Below are 19,408 nucleotides of genomic sequence, written 5' to 3'. Positions count from 1 at the left end.
ATAAAGGTATTGTGTCCAACTACAACTAAAAAAATAAATTTTAAAAAAATAATAAAGTGGTACAACTAAAGCAGGAAAGTGAAATTGCTGATGCAGGAGAGTAAGTAACATAGAGGTCCTCTAGGCATCGGCCTTCAAATGTCCTGCCCAGTGCCAGGAACATTTGGGACGCATAAGTGTTCATACACATCACTTGAATTGTTTGGAGGGTCCCATGAAAAAAGACTTCAGACACAATTAGAGTCTGTCCATTTTAGACCCATCTGATGAATCAGACTGGGGAGGAGTCCTCAAAGGAGGTTGGGTTGGAGAAATAAAGAGAGACAATGGATCATTTGGAAGAAAACCTAACTTGGCCCCTCCAGGTGAATTGGGCTCTTTCTTTACATCCTAAATTCCATCTCTGGGAATGTGAAACATACCAAACTTTTCTGTACCAGGACTACATACTTTGCCCTCTACCTAGACCATTTTTCCCCCATGACACTATATTTTCCTAACATCTGTTTTAAATTTCTGAAACCTTTATAGATTACAAGAATATAGAGAGGGGCTGGGGATGTGGCTCAAGCGGTAGCGCGCTCGCCTGGCATGCGTGCGGCCCCGGTTCGATCCTCAGCACCACATACAGACAAAGATGTTGTGTCCGCCAAATACTAAAAAAATATATATATATATATATATATATTAAAAAAAAGAATATAGAGGAATCAAGAGCATAGGGGATAGAGAATTTGTATAGCAATATTTCTGATTGTGGGTCCTCACCCCTCCTTGGGGAAGATTGGCGGGAATGCTATCTTTAAATACTCTGGTCAAGTGATTGGGGAAAGCGGCTTCCACAAGAATTTAAGGTGCCAAATCCATCACTATTATAGCTGGGGAGCATAGTGATAGGCCTGCTTCCTGCCTGGGAATCCCAGCAGCCAGAGACAATACAAACCTGCTAGCTGCTTTGGTGGCAGAGCCAGGAGAGTCTGTGGATGTTGCCTACTCTCCCAGAATTTGTCAGTGAGTGTTTTCTGAAGGCCAGATGTGGGCTATAAGAGAGAGCCTACAGAACCACCCTAGGTCCTGTTCAGTAGGGGTAAAGAGGCCCCAAGAATAATAATACAGACAAATGAGCACTGGTAACAGAGAAGTCTTTTGCTAAGGGACCTGTAAGGAAAGGAGCCCAGCAGGGAACTACTGAGGAGCCTAAAACCATTTCATGACACTTTGATGATGGATAGAGACAGTAATGGTCATCTGGGAGACCAAAAAAAGCACAAAGCCTGCTATAATACTCGATTTTTCCTACTTCTTACCCATCTTTCTATGTCAATACCTTGAGTGTCTGAAGTGAGCTGAGGGTGACAGAAGGGGACAATAGAGGGAAAAAAACACAACCATTTCTCACTCACTGCAAGTGAAGTTCTTTTTAAAAATGTCTTTAGTTGTAGATGGACATAATACGTTCATTCTGTTTATTTGTTTTTATGTGGGGCAGAGGATCGAACCCAGTGCCTCACATATTCTAGGTGAGTTCTTTACCATTGAGCCACAACCTCAGCCCTGCAAATGAAGATATAAGCAGAGCTGGAGTCCCAAAAAGAAACAGTCTCTTGCATTAAATTGTGAACAACTTGCTGCTCTCCATCTATCTGAATCTATTCGTGCACCATTAAACAAATATTGATTGAGCACCTATTACATGATGAATCATAAGCTAGACATTGTGAGGTACCCAAAGCATAATAACCCAGGGGCCCAGTCCAGAGCCTCAGTTCATATACTCTCATGGGAGATAGGCAAGGAAACAAATATTTCACACACATACAGGGTGGTAGATTCTATAAAGAAAGAGTGGTCTGGTTTGGGAGGGGTAGAGACATTATGAGTTGATTGAAAGGGTAAAAATGTTGAGCAGACAAATGGAATGAGGGAATTCTGATCAGAGTATGTGCAAAGGCACAGTGGTGGGCAAGAGTGTGGGATGTTTGGGGCATGCTGGGAATTTTCTCTGGAAACTCCTTTTGCTCATTTCACCACTTGGTTGTCTCCCTGCCCCCGGCACTCAGCTTGATATTTTCTTCCTGCTTCTGATCCTGCCTTAGTGGGCAAGTCTCCAAACCTAGGCCTTTCTCACTGATCAAGTCAGGCTTTAAGTTACTAGCTCACCCAAGCTTGACACTTCTTTAAGGAGTTGACCTATTTTGCCACTGTTCAGGACTTGGCCATAAAGGAATGGTCAGTCACAGTTCTCACAGGACCAGGTCATTTCTTTCCTCAAAAATGGGCCCTTAATAATATTTAAACCTGAGAATTTATCTGCTGCCTTGTGTGACACAGCTAAGCTCTAAGATTCTGGATTGGAGTCAGGCAGAGGAATATAGTGGAAAAAACACTGAACTTGGGTTAGACACACTCACCTGGGATTGAACCCTTGCCTCTGCCTTGTGTCCTTCAGCAACTAACTTCCCCTCTCTGAGCCTCAAATTCTTAGCTGCCAAGTGGGGATTATAATACAGATCTGCTAGAATTCTTATATGCAAAATGGAAGATGGAATTAGATGGAGAGAAGGTGGAATGAAAGGAGTCTCTAGCAAGGATCTGGAGTGTCTGACCTCAAGAAGAACAATAAGGTTTCCAGGTCCCAGGGTAACCATGGTTACCATCAGGAAAAAAAAAAAAAAGATTGGGGTGGGCAGGGCAAGCAAGATTTTCTCTTTTAATTCTAAATTTTTATATTATTTCAATTTTTTACAGTGAGTATGACTTAATTTTGTAATTAAACATACAGTATGGATATACATCAATAAAAGTTTTTTATATCTTTTATTTAGAGACAGAGCCTTGTGAGTTGCTTAGGTCCTTGCTAAGTTGCTGAGGCTGGCTTTGAACTTGCCATCCTCTTGCTTCAGCCTCCTGAGCCAAAAGTTTTTTTTGTTGTTGTTGTTGTTATTTGTTTGTTTTTTGTACTAGGAATTGAACCCAGGGATGCTTTACAGCTGAGCTACATCTGTAGTTCTTTTTATTTCTGTTTAGAGACAGGGTCTTATTAGAGCTGGGGATGTGGCTCAGTGGTAGAGCATTTGCCTAGCAAGCATAAGGCACTAGGTTCAACCCCTAGTAATGGAGAGCTGGGGTTGGGGGAGAAAGAGGGAGAGAGTCTGACTAAGTTGCTGAGGATCTTACTAAGGTGCTGAGGCTTTGAACTTGTGATCCTCCTGTTTCAGCTTCCCGAGTTGCTAGGATTACAGGCGTGTGCTACTGCATCCAACCAAAACCAAAAGACTTAAAAATTGTTTTTACTATATGGCATGGAAAGTCGTCTAGGAGGCTGATATGATGGTTGTTTCCGGACTGGAAGACCTGGGGTCTGGGTGGGCGGGAGACTTTCACTTGTGCATTCTTATTTTGTTGTTATTCTGGAAATTGAGCCCAGGGCATGTTAGGAGGTTCAGCTGAACAGAGGCAGCTCTACTCTTGCATGCATGCTACCACTGAGCTACATCCCAGTCCTCCTTGTGCTGTCTTGTAGTTTGAATTTATTTTTATCATGAATTCATATTACTCTTCTTTATAATGTGTATTACTATTTGAAAAGAACTTTTAAATTAAAAATATATTTATTCTAAAGAATAAAAGAAACACACACACACTCATGCAGAAGTTCCAGTTTGTAGTACTGTTAACTTGTGACAGGAGGCCCATTCTGACACGGTGCAGCTCTGAAATATACCAGGAGGGGGAGTCATTGAGCTCTTGCTCTGAGCAGTGGCTGATCTTGAAGAGCTTAAAACACAAATCAGAAAGGTGGTTGGGGTGCTGGGTGAACAGAGGCAGCTCTACTCTTGCTAGGGCTATCTGAATTCCACTGGGTGGGAGCAAATCAGAACTCACAGATTAGAAGGAACATAGTCGAAAGGTTAGGAACTTGGGGGCCCTCTCCCTGGACAGCCCCTACCCCGTGCTGTGGGAAGAACATTGGTCAGTCAGGTGCCTGGATTGAGTCACCTTCATTACCAGCTATGTAACCTCATGCCCCTCACTTAATTTCTCTGAGACTCGATTTTCTTATTTGTAAAACAAGGACAATATTAACAGAGCAAAAACGTTTTTTAAAAACTATAATTTACAGAGCATCCCTAACATACTAGTCACGAAAAGAAAGGTATTTTACGTAAGTAAATATATTTAGTTCTTTGAATGATTCTGTAAAACTGGTATTTTTATCCCAATTTTATGGGCAAAGAAGCCAGTTCAGAGAGGTCATTTTCTAATTTGTAAATGATAGCAAGTATTTACATAATACTTACTATGCATGAGACTTTTCTAAGAACTTTACTCACAACTACCCTATGAGATAGGTATTCTGAAAGGGATATTATTATTGAACTGAGGCATAGAGAGATTAAACAATTTATGTGAGAGTATACAGTAGGTGAATTGGGGAGCCAGGATTTGAAGACAAGTAGCTGAGTTTTTTTCCACCTATTGATGAACATAATGCCCTTATTTTATTTGTTTATTTTTATGTGGTGCTAAGGATTGAACCAGTGCTTCCCATGTGCTAGTCAAGTGCTCTGCCACTGAGCTACAGCCCTAGACCCAAGTAGCTGAGTTCTTAGCCATTATGTTATCTCTTTCCTGCTTAACATCTTTCACTGGATTTCCCATTGCATTAAAAATAAAATCTAGTGCTGGGGCTGGAGCTCAGTGGTAGGGTGCTTGCCTAGCATGTGTGAGGCACTGGGTTCAATCCTCAGCACCACATAAAAATAAATAAAATAAAGGTATTGTATCCATCTACAACTAAAAATATTTTAAAAAAATAAAATCTAGCTCCCTTTCCATGGTTTTCAAGGCTACACATGATGTGGTTTCAGCACAATTTGACCTCATCACATACTGTTCACCCCCTGGCTCTCTCTGCTTCGGTCACACTAACTTCTCTTAGTTCCTCAGATATGCCCGGAACATTCCTATCTCAAGACCTTTGTATCTGCTGTTCCCTCTGCCTGAAATGACCATTCCCCAGAATTTATTATGTCTTATTCCTTTACTAAATCCAGGTGTCTGTTCAAATCTAACCACCCTGCCCCCACTAGTAAGGATTGCTAACTGAAATAAACACCTCTTTGACCTTGCTTAATTTTTCTACACAGCCCTTAGAATTCTCTAAAATAATGCATAGACTCATTCACTGTCACGAGAGCACAGACTTTGATGTGTTGTCCACTGCTATATAGCTAGTGCTGAGATCTGGGGCCTACCATATAGTAGGCACTAATAAATGTTTGCTGAATAATTAAGCAAATAAATGAATGAATACCCAAGATCACCTAATTGGTAAGTGGCAGAGCTGGGACATGAACTGTGTTGTCTGATCCTGGAGCCCTGTGCTCTCATCCTCTGTGCTGTGCTTCACTGACTCATGGAGAGATGTTAGGGGGTTCAGCTGGCATAATGAATGTGAAACCTCTTTGAAAATTGCCAAGTGCTTGAAAAAAGCAAAGGATTCACTATTTGCTCATCTACTAATACTCTGGCTTAGTGACTTTATAAGGATGTTTTGTGGGGTGCCAGTGAGATAATGGATGGGGAAACATTTACAAGAGTTAAAGGCTCCGCATGGTGGAAGGGACTGTAAAGATTATTTCCATGTCAGTGGCTTCCCAAGACTCCCATCCTCTACCTCAAGTTTGACATTAATATTGCTGACAGGAGAGGGGGAGGGAGCGGGACCCAGGGGACCCAGGGACTCTATGTCCCAGTAATTAAACATGTCGGGACTGAAGTACTGCCAATGGCAGCATCTGGTTGCAATTACCAGAGGGGACCAAAGTGATTAGTCACCTTTATAGTGAATGCCAGGCAGGAACCCTGGGCTTCTCCTCAGAGAGGGCCTTCCATGCAAGCTCAGAGTTGCTTTGCTACTCCTACCCCATTCCTGGGAGTTCCCACTCCTCAGACATTAGCCACTGGCCTGAGACTCCTCCATGTTCCCAAAGTCCCAGCCCATTGGGTGCAACTTTGGCTGAAAGTCAAGAACACCCTAACTAAGATCCCCTACCATCCTATCACATCTTATATTCCTAGAAACCCGAGTAGGATTCTCAGCATAAAATGTGTTGAAGCAGAAATTAGCCTTCAGAAAGTAATTTAACTTTTCTGAATTTCATATTATTTTTCTCTAAAACATGGGTACTAAGAGCACCTTTATCATAGGGTTGTTGTGAAGATAAGGTAATAAATGAGATGGAATCAGGTGTGATGGTACATACCTATAATCCCAGAGACTCGGGAGGTTGAGACAGGAGGATCACAAGTTCAAGGCCAGCCCCAGCAACTTAGCAAGGACCTACGCAATTTGGTGAAACCGTGTCTCAAAATAAAAAATAAAAAGGGGTCTGGGTTGTGGCTTAGTGGTAGAGTGCTTTGCCTAGCATGAGTGAGGCACTGGGTTCAATTCTCAGCACCACATATCAATAAATAAATAAAATAAAGGTCTATCAACAAGTAAAAATTTAAAAAAATAGAATAAAAACAAATAAAATTAAAAAGGATGGAGATATGATTCAGTGTTAAAAACACCACTGGGTTAAATCCTCAGTACCGCTTCTCCCCCCAAATGTGATGGAAAACAAAGCCCATGCCTAGTTGACTAGAAAAAGTGCTCACAAAATAGTAGCTATTACTAATATTTGCCATGTTCTAGGCTAATCACACTTTGGGATTAATTTAATTGATTCCCCACAAAAACCCTATGTGAGATAAGTACTATTATTATCTTTGTCCAGAGTTTCAGAGAGATTGGGAGGATTCCCAAAATCTCACAACATGTAAATAGCGGAACCAGGTTTCAAAACCAGGTCTGTCTCCAGAACTTCTGCTTCCGCCCTCTGCCCCAGTACTGGGGATTGAACCTAGGATGCTTTGACACTGAGCTACATCCCCAGTTGTATTTAGTTTTTATTTGGGGACAGGGTCTTGATAAATTTCCCTGGATGGCCTTAAACTCACAATCCTTCTGCTTCAGTCTCCCACGTCACTGGAATTATAGGCATGTGCCACCATGCTGGGCCAGAGCCCTTACTCTTTAACAAACCATGTATAGGGATGTCTGGGTTGTTTGACTGATTCTTCCCTTCATCTGTGCACTCAATGGAGCTTACAGAATGCCAAAGTGGCAAGACAAAAATCCCTCCCTTTAAGGAACTCAAAGTTCTGCAGGGAAGACATGATATATTGAAAATGATAGCTTTTGGCTGGGCACGCCTGTAATCCTAGTGACTCAGAAAGCCGAGGCAGAAGGATTGAAAGTTCCAGGCAAGTCTCAACAACTTAGCGAGACCCTATCTCAAAAGATAAAAATAAAAAAGATTGGGGTGTTGCTCAGTGGTAAAGCATCCCTGGGTTCAATTTCCAATACTGAAAAAAAAAAATCTATGTGCTGGTCCCTACGCCAAGCACTGTGAATAACTAATAGACAAATATGGTCTAGTTATAATGTAATGGGGGAAGACAGATATGTAGGTAGACAATTTACAATAGGTATAAAAAATTAAGTGGCAATAAAAATATGAAAAAAATATACAGAGTAGAGAAATGAATTGCTTTGGAGATGGGACAGATAAACTTTGAGCTACCGGAGTGGGTGGCAGCACAGGAAATGCGTGAGGGCAGTTCAGAAGGAGTGTGTGTTTTGGAGGATGAGGGAAGGCTTTGAGGAGCAGATGGCACATGAGTTGGCATTTGTTTAATGGGTGGGTTTTAGGTAGAGGGAGGGTTGGAACAGAGAGATCCTGGAGGCCTAGAAGCCAGTTATAAGGGAATTATAGCAGGTCAAGAGGTAAGGAGAACAGCGTTGGAGACAGTAAGATGGAATGAAGGGAGGAATGTCCTAGAAGACTGGTTAAGGGAGGAAGGTCAAAAGGAAAGCCAAGTGTGACGAACCTGGACAACTGAGGGGATAAAAACGAATTCAGCCCTTCCTTAAAGCCCCCCAAAGAGAATCTGGTGCTGCATAGGAGCTGGAGCTATACTTCCATTTCTGACCTAGGAGTACCAGGTGAAGCTTAAGTAGCAAAGCCATACAGCTGGGCTGGGGGATCAGTGACCTTGGGAGCAGCACCATGAAAGGACTCGTGGGTCACTTGGTCACCCAGCCACGGGGGTTGTTTTATTTTGTTATTTGTTTGCAGATAATGGAACCCAGGGCTTCACACATGCTAAGCACGCACTCTACCATGGAGCTCCAGCCCCTAGAGTGAGTTTCATGTTGTTACATTCATCAGACACTCACTGACTTTCTACTGTGTTAGGCCATGTCAAGTAAGAACCTATGGGGTTGCCGTTGTGGCTCAGTGGTAGGGCACTTGCCTAGCATGCTTGCTTGAAGCCCTGGGTTCAATCCTCAGCACTGCAAGGAAAATAAAAAAAAAAATCCAAGAAGGAAGCCTATCTGACTGCTGATTTTTCCACTGCCAATCATCTTTGTCACAGTGTGACAATTATTGTGTTAGAGGGAGTCATTGGTACTGACTGGGAATCCAGAAAGGCTTCTAGGAGGAGGTGAGTGTCCCTTAACAGGATAAGGAGGACTTCCTTCAGTTGTGGAAGTGATAAAACATTATTCCAGGTGAAAGAAGCAGCTTCCCCAGGTGACCCTGTGGTGAGTTGTCCAAGGGCTCTATAGGACATCCCAAGAAAGGGGGCTCAGTACTTCACTGAGGCACTTTGAGAAACCCTTGAGTCTAACTGGAATTCAAACTTCCCCAACTACCAGTTTCCTGTGGGAAATCGTTTTTTCCAGCCTCCTGCAGGGGCCGCTGCTGCCCCAGGCTGGGGCCACTGCCTCCTAACAGCCAATCTGTTCTAAGAAAACTCCGAGGACGTCTTTGCTGGGGTAGTGGCAGGGTACACTCAGTACTTGCCTCTAGACAAGTAGGGGCTTCAGGGTGGCAGTGTCCCCCAAGCCTGAAGAAATCATCTGAGTTCAACCAATGGCATTTGTGGGGAAGGAGGGGTGTAGTGGGCACTGATATTTTTTTCTGCCTCTGGGTCACCACAAGTTTACTAAAATAAAAGAAACTGTGGGTAAATGCTGCCATCTGTTCTGCAACACACACACACACACACACACACACACACACACACACACACACACACACATATACATGTGCCCCCCCAAATCGGATCCCAGGCTAGATGCAGGGGTTGAAATTGCTTTTAAAACACTCCAAGGACTTCACTGAAAACCCACACTCCCCATGCTTCTGGGGCTTTGGATCTCATGGCTCACTCTTCAGCATCTCTCCTTGGGTCGGTGGGGTGGGCTTCTCCAGGAGGCGGAGGTGAAGACCCCTGAGTCTGCTCTGGGGACTGAGAGGCCCCCTAAGCCCTGAGTCCCCCTACGGGGCTCTGTGCCAAGAGCCCCCGTGAGCCATGGCCTCAAAAGGGCAGCGGTGATTTTTTTCACATAAATATATCGCACTTAAATGAATTTAGACAGCATGACATCAGAGAGTAATTAAATTGGTTTGGGTTGGAATTCCGTTTCCAATTCCTGAGTTCAGGTTTGTAAAAGATTTTTCTGAGCACCTGCAGGCCCGTGTGTGTGTGTGTGTGTGTGTGTGTGTGTGTGTGTGTGTGTGTGTGTGTAAGTATTTTCACTGGAAAGGATTCAAAACTAGGAGGAAAAAAAAAAAACTGGAGCACACAGGCAGCATTACGCCATTCTTCCTTCTTGGAAAAATCCCTCAGCCTTATACAAGCCTCCTTCAAGCCCTCAGTCAGTTGTGCAGGAGAAAGGGGGCGGTCGGCTTTCTCCTTTCAAGAACGAGTTATTTTCAGCTGCTGACTGGAGACGGTGCACGTCTGGATACGGGAGCATTTCCACTATGGGACTGGATACAGACACACGCCCGGCGGACTTCAAGAGTCTCAGACTGAGGAGAAAGCCCTTCCTGCTGCTGCTACTGCTGCCGCCGCTGCTCCTGAAGATCCACTCCTTTCATGGTTTTTCTTGCCAAGCCAGAGGCACCTTCGCTGCTGCCGCTGTTCTCTTTGGTGTCATCCAGCGGCTGGCCAGAGGATGAGACTCCCCAAACTCCTCACTTTCTTGCTTTGGCACCTGGCTTGGCTGGACCTGGAATTCATCTGCACTGTGTTGGGTGCCCCTGACTTGGGCCAGAGACCCACGGGGGCCAGGCCAGGATTGGCCAAAGCAGAGGCCAAGGAGAGGCCCCCCCTGGCCCGGAACATCTTTAGGCCAGGGGGTCACAGCTATGGTGGGGGGGCCACCAACACCAGGGCAAAGGCAGACCCCGGGCAGACACAGGCCAAGAAGGATGAGCCCAAAAAGCTGCCCCCCAGATCTGGTGGCTCTGAACCCAAGCCAGGACCCCCTCCCCAGACCAGGCAGCCTGCAGCCCGGACTGTAACCCCAAAAGGACAGCTTCCCGGGGGCAAGGTACCCCCCAAAGCAGGATCTGTCCCCAGCTCCTTTCTGCTGAAGAAGGCCAGGGAGTCTGGGCCCCCTCGAGAGCCCAAGGAGCCGTTCCGCCCGCCCCCCATCACACCCCACGAGTACATGCTCTCGCTGTACAGGACGCTGTCCGATGCTGACAGAAAGGGAGGCAACAGCAGCGTGAAGTTGGAGGCTGGCCTGGCCAACACCATCACCAGCTTTATTGACAAAGGGCAAGGTGAGGGGGCGGGGTGGCGGGAGGAGCATCTGCATGCACAGAGGGACTCCCTGAGCCCTGATGCTTAACAGGTGGGGGAATGTGTGTGCATCTGGTCCTGCGTGGGTGGGTGTCAGGGAATTACCTTACATATACCAGATCCAGGCTGCTGGCATGTCAGCAGTATAGGGTACCCAGGGATCACCAAGTCCAGTTCCTGCAAGGTGCAGGGGGGAGGGGACACTAAATCCTGGAGAGGAGACAAGACCTGCCATTTGGTGGCAGAGTTGGAGACTTGATTATCAAGCCACACTCCGTAACTTTATAGGTTGGCCAAACTTTCCAAGCTCCAGGGTTTTCTCAGCAGACAGAGGGATGAAACTTTAGAAAGGTCCCCATAGTTCTGCAACTTTGACATCAGAACAGGGGGCAGGGGAGGCAGACAGGTGAAGAAAGGAAAGGGGGCATCTTGGAATCATGGAAGGAGGCATCAGACCTAGGGTTTAACTCATAATGTGACCCTGGGACAGCCGCTTCACCCCTTGGGGCCTCAGTTTCCCCATCTGTCCATCTGGATGGGAGTCTGACTGGGTGATTTATGAAAGTCCTTCAAATGTGAAAATTTTGTGTCCTGTAAACATATTTTTAGTATTAACGCAGGAGAATATTTGCTCTCTGTGTTTCCCTCTGCCAATCTAGTATTACCATCTCAGCTTTTTCTCTCAACTTGCTGTGTGAACTCAACAAGACTCTTCCCTTTTCAGGGCCTCAGTTTCTCCATAGTCTGAAGAGGGAGGTGGACTGCCTGTTGCTAAGGTTGCTTATAGCTCCTATGCTCGGGTTCTGAGTCTTAGGACTTTGGCTGGCAGGGTGGGGGAGGGGTCAGAGAGTAGGAGAGACTCCTCATTAGAGCTGGCCTGTAGGGGAATGACAGGGGGCAGGAGGGGGGAGGCACAGAGGCAGCAGGTCTGGCCGAGGTGGGGGAAGTGGCCTGGCTGCCTGCCCAGCCAGGGAAAGCTGTGACCCCTTGGGGGCTCATAAAATAAGTCCTTGTGCCCCCCCCAGCACTAAGGGAGCTTGGGGAGGGGGAGATGGGGAGTTTAAAGGCCTAATTAGTTACCTTCTAGAGCAATATATGAATGTTCCCCAATGGCAAATTGGTATTTAGGAAGGAGGCCATGCTGATACAGAGACACTGCTGAGCTTCTCACACACACAGCCTTATATTTTACACACATTGAATCACACATGTGCACATGTATACACACTTTATGTACATATGTGGAATCATACACTTACATTCACATACAAGCCCTTCAAATACTCATGAGGCCAAGTGGGCATGGTGGCACATGCCTGTAATTCCAGCAGGCCCCAAGGCAGGAGGATTGCAAGTTCAGGGCCAGCCTGGGCAACTTATCGAGACCTTGCCTCAAAATAAAAAGTAAAAAGGGCTGAGATGTAGGGCTGGGGATGTGGCTCAAGCGGTAGCGCGCTCGCCTGGCATGCATGCGGCCCGGGTTCAATCCTCAGCACCACATCCAAATGAAGATGTTGTGTCCGCCAAGAACTAAGAAAAAATAAATAAATGTTAAAATTCTCTCTCTCTCTCTCTCTCTCTCTCACACACACACACACACACACACACACACACACACACACACAGTTACACCCTCATCCACCCAGCAGGGGAAGACAAATACACAACAAAATTATTAGACTGGGGAGCCAGGAATTTGGGTTGTAGATCAGCTTTTTCATTAACTTGCTGTGACCTACGTCAAGTCACTCCTCACCTCTGTGCCTCATCTGTAAAAATGAGAACACAAAGATCTTTAAGGTATAGTGGGAGCATCTCAGTATGAGATATAAAAATTCTAGAGTTCTAATTCTGTTTTTTCCTAGCAAGGGACCTTGAGCAAGCCACATAACTTCCCTGAACTTCAGGTTTTTCAAAAAATGGGTAATTTTAATGTATATCCCACTATCTCGGACATAGGATATCATGTTAGATCACGAGGCAGGAGAGATAAGTAGAAGGAAGTTGTAAGGCTTATGACTATTATACATAAATCATTGACACAAACAGTTACCCAAATCATCCATTTCCACATTCACAGATAAACACCCTGATTTGGTCCACTGTGCAGGAAGCTCCCTCATTTTAAAAAGGCTCTCAGTGTTTTGATGTCGGCCTCTGACACAGTGGGGAAGAGGTTAAAGAAAATTCTCCTGAGGGGGAAGAGCTTGGGCCTCCCTTGGGGCCTAGAGGTGACTGGCTCCCTCGGTGAGGTTGCAGGACTTGACTTCTGGCTATTCTCTCTAGATGACCGAGGTCCTGTGGTCAGGAAGCAGAGGTACATGTTCGACATTAGTGCCCTGGAGAAGGATGGGCTGCTGGGGGCCGAGCTGCGGATCTTGCGGAAGAAGCCCTCGGACACGGCCAAGCCAGTGGCCCCTGGTGCCGGGCGGGCTGCCCAGCTGAAGCTGTCCAGCTGCCCCAGCGGCCGGCAGCCGGCAGCCTTGCTGGATGTGCGCTCGGTGCCAGGCCTGGATGGATCTGGCTGGGAGGTGTTCGACATCTGGAAGCTCTTCCGAAACTTTAAGAACTCGGCCCAGCTGTGCCTGGAGCTGGAGGCCTGGGAACGGGGCCGGGCTGTGGACCTCCGCGGTCTGGGCTTTGACCGGGCTGCCCGGCAGGTCCACGAGAAGGCTCTGTTCCTGGTGTTTGGCCGAACCAAGAAACGGGACCTGTTCTTTAATGAGATTAAGGCCCGCTCGGGCCAGGATGATAAGACCGTGTATGAGTACCTGTTCAGCCAGCGGCGGAAACGGCGGGCTCCGCTGGCCACTCGCCAGGGCAAGCGACCCAGCAAGAACCTCAAGGCCCGCTGCAGTCGGAAGGCCCTGCATGTCAACTTCAAGGACATGGGCTGGGATGACTGGATCATTGCGCCTCTTGAGTACGAGGCCTTCCACTGTGAGGGGCTATGCGAATTCCCCTTGCGCTCCCACCTGGAGCCCACGAACCACGCAGTCATCCAGACCCTGATGAACTCCATGGACCCCGAGTCCACACCACCCACCTGCTGTGTGCCCACGCGGCTGAGTCCCATTAGCATCCTCTTCATTGACTCTGCCAACAACGTGGTGTATAAGCAGTATGAGGACATGGTTGTGGAGTCTTGTGGCTGCAGGTAGCAGCACTGGCCCTCTGTCTTCCAGGTTGGCATATCCTGAGAGCCCCTCCCCTTACTCCTGGAATCACAGAGGGGTCAGGAAGCTGCAGTCAGAGCATCTACACAACCGCACCAAAGGGCATTCCAGCAGCCTTGTTCACTCTGAGTGTGACTTGGGCTTTCCTTCTATTCACAAGTCCCCCATCTGAGGATTTCTGCTCTTCTGTTACTCTGACTGACAAGGACAGTCCAAGGGGACAGACTCTGCATGGGACTGAGACCCAGGAGACAGTGTTTTCCAATGAGACTCAACCTGTACTCTCTCCTAACTTAGGCCTCCTTGGCCTCTGAACTCTCCAAGGGGGTCTGATGCTATCCTGAGCATCTGGTGGGAGAGACACAGGTGTCACCTCCTCTTTGAATCACCTTTGTGCCTGGTGACTTTCAATTTTTAGGGCAGATGAGATGCTGATTGGGCTGGTGTGGGAGAACGGGGAGAGAACTTGGGCAAGGGTAAGGAGTATGAGGCTGTTAGACTGTTAGATTAAAATATACATTGATGAGAAAAAAAAGCCAAACTGTGCCTAAAACTGTAGCAAATTTCTTGTTTACTCCAGGGGACCCATAACCCCTCAAGGAATTCCTCTCAGAGAAGGAGGGTGGGTTGCTTCATGCATGAACTCTGTTTCCCAGGCCCCACCCCCAACCCTTGGAAACTGAAGCAGAATGGGGCAGAGAGTAAGAACTGGGCAGGACCAGTGTTCACCTCTAACCTCATTCCTGTTCTTTCCAAAGGCCCATTGGCCCTTGGGTCCATCTGCTCCATTGGGGCCTGGCAACAAAGTTAGATTTTTACATTCCTTAGTCAAGTTTTTTTTTGTGTGTGTGTTAAAAGGGATCCTTAAATGAGAATGATACTGGGGATTTCATTTCCTTTAAATGAAATGGAGACCAAGAGCAGTCTAAGTCTCTGGTTCTCATCCAGGAGGCCTTAAAATCATCTCTGATCATTCACCAGCATCTGCCCTGCCCCCATTTTCTCCCATCCTCACAGAATTAAATGGGCAACATTTAAAGGGCCCTCTACTTCTGCATTGGGGAGTCTGGACTGCCAGGAGTCTCCCCTTCCCAATGGGAGCCTTTTATTTTGCCATGACCATTGTTCTTCATATGACCTTGTCTGTGACCCTGCTGCCCTCCAGCTTAGCACCCGCAGTATTCCTTATTGCTTACCCATCACCTACCACAGCTCCAGAGTCAGAATTAGAGCCCCTCACTTTACATTATACATTATATAAATACACAAATATACATTAGGTAAATCATCTTCCCACTGATCTCAGACAGACAAATGCCAGGCTATGTTTCTACTTAGGGCTTAGTCTATAGTAAATACTCACTTTCCCTTTTCAGTTAGAATCTTCAGGGAGGAGAGAGCACTATATAGCACACACTTGTAATCCCAGTGACTCAGGAGGATGAGGCAAAAGGATTATAAGTTCAAGGCCAGCCTCAGCAACTTGATGAGGCTCTCAGTAACTTGATGAGAACTTGTCTCAGAATAAAAGATTTAAAAAGGGGCTGGGAAATGTGGCTCAGTGGTTAAACACCCTGAATTCAATCCTGGTGCAAAAGAGAGAGAGAGAGAGAGAGAAAGAGAGAGAGAGAGAGAGAGAGAGAGAGAAAGAGAGAAAGAAAGAATATGAATCTTTGGGGTGTATGAAACCTGAGCTTTTGGAAGAGGAACACAACCTCCTGGTGAGGAAATTTAGGCACCTGGATCCTCCAACTGAGGGTTCAGAGCCAGGTTTTACCAGGCTGATGAGAGATTCAAAGAGGAGCAAAAATCCAAGCCTCTGGTTCCCACCCAGGAGGCCTCAAAATTTTCCCCATCTCTCTCTAGCTAGGTCTTTAATTCTGGGAGCCCTTAGCCAAAGCTGTCTCAACCGTAGGGATTCCTGCCCAGCTATGGGCAGAACTTGTACCTTTTCCCTCTAGGCCTGAAATTTGGGTTGCCAGACTCTGAAGCAAGAACCCAGCACAGGGAGCAACCTACCTTTGAGCTGCCTTCTTGGTTTGGAGGCCATTACCTGTCCCAGAGGGGCCAGATTGATCCTAGAGCCAAGATCTCCCTGGCCAGGCCTCCTTGTGTTTGGCTAGTGGTGAGCCTGTGAGCTCTGGAAGTAAACAAAGGAGCTGCCATGGCAGACAGTCCTGGTGTGTGTGAGAGGAGAACGAGCCTGGAAGGGAGGTGCTGGGGATGCCAAGCAGACAGCTGTGGATATAAGGAGAACAGTGTAGAAGCTGGGTGGCTGGAAACCCAAGGACAGAGATACAGGGAATTAAGGGGTCACAGGTGCCATTGGAGGCCATAAGTACTTATTTCCTGGGCTGTGCATCCTTGGTTTCTTGGAAAGTTCTGAGAAAACTGGAGCTTCTTCCTGCCTTAACCCCAGCAGAACATCATGAGTTACAGTACTCTTCTTGCAGAAGGCCTTGGCTTTGAATAGGCTATAGTGGCTCTGGCTGGACAACCTAGGATCTTCCTCTCCCACCACAATCTGCTCTGGAACTGTCTCTTACAAAGGAGCTAGTCAGACTGTGTACCCTCCCTCCTCTCATCTAGACCTAGGGTTTCAATCTGATCATGTGTGTGAGAAGAGCCCTTCCCACCTTTGGATTTGCACAACTGCCTCATTAGAAATGCTCTCCGTAGGTTCCCACTTTCAGCCCCAATCATAAGAAGCCATAGACTGTGCAATATATTTTTGCCCAGAGAGTACAGGACTTCTATCATACTCTCCCGTCCTCCATTTCTCAGTTCTGAAGGGCTCAAAAGGCTACACAGTTTCAAACCTCAGTTCTGACACTTAGGGTTAGAGATCTTGGGCAAGTAACAATTCTATGAACTTTGGCTTCCACATTTATTAAAAAGGAGCCTGGCGCTGTGGCCCATGCCTATAATCCCAGCTGCTTGGGAGGCTGAGGCAGGAATATAGAGAGTTCAAAGCCAGCCTCAACAAAAGCGAGGTGCTAAGTAGCTCAGTGAGACCCTTTCTCTAAATAAAATACAGAATAGGGCTGATGATGTGGCTCAATGGTTGAGTGCCCCTGAGTTCAATCCCTGGTACCCCCCCCCCCCAAAAAAAAGGACAAAGATGAAAGGAAGGAAGAATGAAAAATTAAAACGGGAGTAAATAATATACCTATTTCATAGTGCTAAGACTATGAAAGGTACTCAGCATGGTAACTGGCAGAGATGGTACTCAGTAAACCCTAGCTGTTGTCATCATTATAACACAAACCATTATAAGGTAAAATGACGACTATTACTTCCCACCATTCTTACAAAGAGGAAGCTGATACCCAGATAGGGGGTGGCAGAGAGGCAACCACAGATTTCCCATGGGTCTTCTAATTCTTTGTACCTACTCTTCTGGGCCCCTGACTCCGCTGACCCTGGTTCTGGCAAGCAGTTGAATCATTTCCCTGGGTCTTGGTTCCCTGGCCTTAAAAGTGTCTCCTTGGGGACACACAATGCTGTTAGTTGCTTAGGAGAAATAGCAAAGCAGAGTTTAGGCAGGGAATACGAGAGGCCCAGAGGGGAGGGAGGAGGGAGGTTCCAGTGCTCTGTTCCCCATCTCTTGGGCCCTTCCACATCCCTGGGTCCCAGGGTTACAAGAGAATCAACTTCTCTAGGGCTTGGGACACACAACCTTGGAAAGTCTCTCGGACTTCATTCTGGCTTCCTAGAACGTTCTTTCAGTCTGAATATAGATGTGAGGATGCATCATAGGGAAGGGTCCGCCATACATGCTTGGGAATCAAGCAGATTTGAGATCTAGTTCTGGTTCCACTTTCCAGTTGAGTGACCATGGGCAAGTTATTTAACATCTATGAGCCTCAGTTTCCCTATTTGTAAAAGAAAGATAATATCAAATTTACTTGGCCTGAGAGTCAAGACAGGGAATATTTATTAGTTCCATCAATCTTTGAGCCAATCATTTATTCATTAATCAATGAATATTATTAGGGTTCTACTGTGAGCCAGACACTGTGTTGAGTATTGGGATAACAATCACCACCACAATTGTTTGTGTTTATCAAGGGCTTGCTGTATGCCAGGATTTGTGCTTAGCACCTTACAGGAATTTTCTTACTTTGCAATGATCTTGTCCTCAGAGTCCAAGCATAAATGGAAAGGAAAATATAAATGCCAAAGGATGTTAGAACAGAATAGGCTGAATCCTATGAAATGAAATAAAACAGGAAAAATGTCAAATTATCCATCTTAATTCATGAACCTAACTGCACAAACACAGGATGTGAAAAAAATGTGCTTTTACAACTTCAGATGGCAAAGAAATGGTGTTATAGGTAGATGTGAACTCAGTGGAGTTAACTAAATAAAATATGGTTGCCTAAATGCCACAGATGTGAGTTTCAGGGCTGGGAGTGCAGCTTAGCTGTAGTATGCTTGCCTGGCATGCATGAAGCCCTGAGTTTGATTTCCAGCACTACACAAAAAGAACAATGATAATAATAAAAAGACATGTAGAGTACAAACCCAATGTAACTGTTCATTGATTTTCTGACTTCTTCACCTAAGCCTTAGCAGAAGGGAGAGAGGATATGATAGCAAGAGGTCTAGAAATAATATCTGATATTATCTATGAGATATTATTTCTTTAGCTGCAGAAACCATAGATAGAGATATAGGGATGGAGGAGGAGGAGGAGGAGGAGGAGGAGGAGGAGGAAGAGGAGGAGGAGGAGGAGGAAGAAGAGGAGGAAAGGGAAGGTAGCAGCAGCTTAGAGGAAACATAATCACAACCTTCAGAAATTGAAGGACTACTGTAGATAATAGACATGATCAGTTTTTGTGCATCCAGAGAACAAATCTATGCACAAGAAGGCTTAGAGCCAATTATTGTCATGTGTTGTGCAGTTCCTGGCACCAGGCACTATGTTACATGCTTTTAATCATTAATTCCTGCAACCACCCCATGAGATAGCTGCTATACTCTCCATTTTACACATGAGTTACTATACTATACTGCTCCCTGAACAGATTTCAGATGAATTTAAAGATTTTTAAGTCTAAAGATGAAATAGGCAAAATATCAAGTTTTCTATGGTCAAAATGAGCTTAGAATAATTACTTAGGAAATTGGAGAAGGGATTAGATCATAGTTTAGGGGAAGAGAAAGTGGCAGTACAGGAGAGAAAGTTGATTAGATAAACACTAAGGGTTCTCTCAATCCAGCATATTGAACATAAGTCAGAACTCTGGGGTCATAGTGTATGAAATAAAATTCCAGCCTTGCTCCTTACTATCTGCATGACCTTGGGCAAGGTCACACATTTCTTTCCTTAAATATAAAATGTGGACAAAAATACTCTCAATGTTGTAAATATATATCTAACATATGTATACAATCCTTTTTAATGATGTCTGGCCTATAGTAAACATGAATAAAACTTAGTCACAATTATTATGATTAATCATTATTTTTCTGTGACGCTGGGGATTTTAAAAGGGCCTCAACACAGCCTA

At 45.7% G+C, this 19,408-nt stretch overlaps 1 protein-coding gene across 1 annotated transcript; it reads left to right on the top strand.

Moving 5' to 3' along the window:
• The first annotated feature begins 4,243 nt into the window (after window positions 1–4,243).
• On the top strand, window positions 4,244–18,548 carry Gdf5 (growth differentiation factor 5). The gene is made up of 2 exons (XM_005329889.4): window positions 4,244–10,694; window positions 13,000–18,548. Exons 1-2 carry the CDS (start codon window positions 10,082–10,084, stop codon window positions 13,872–13,874), a joined length of 1,488 nt encoding a protein of 495 aa, XP_005329946.1. The 5' UTR covers window positions 4,244–10,081; the 3' UTR covers window positions 13,875–18,548.
• The last annotated feature ends 860 nt before the right edge of the window (window positions 18,549–19,408 follow it).

This window comes from Ictidomys tridecemlineatus, chromosome 5 (assembly GCF_052094955.1).
Source record: "Ictidomys tridecemlineatus isolate mIctTri1 chromosome 5, mIctTri1.hap1, whole genome shotgun sequence".
Taxonomy (NCBI): domain Eukaryota; kingdom Metazoa; phylum Chordata; class Mammalia; order Rodentia; family Sciuridae; genus Ictidomys; species Ictidomys tridecemlineatus.
Note: the sequence above shows the minus strand (reverse complement) of the source record. Positions and strands in the feature narration are given on the sequence as shown.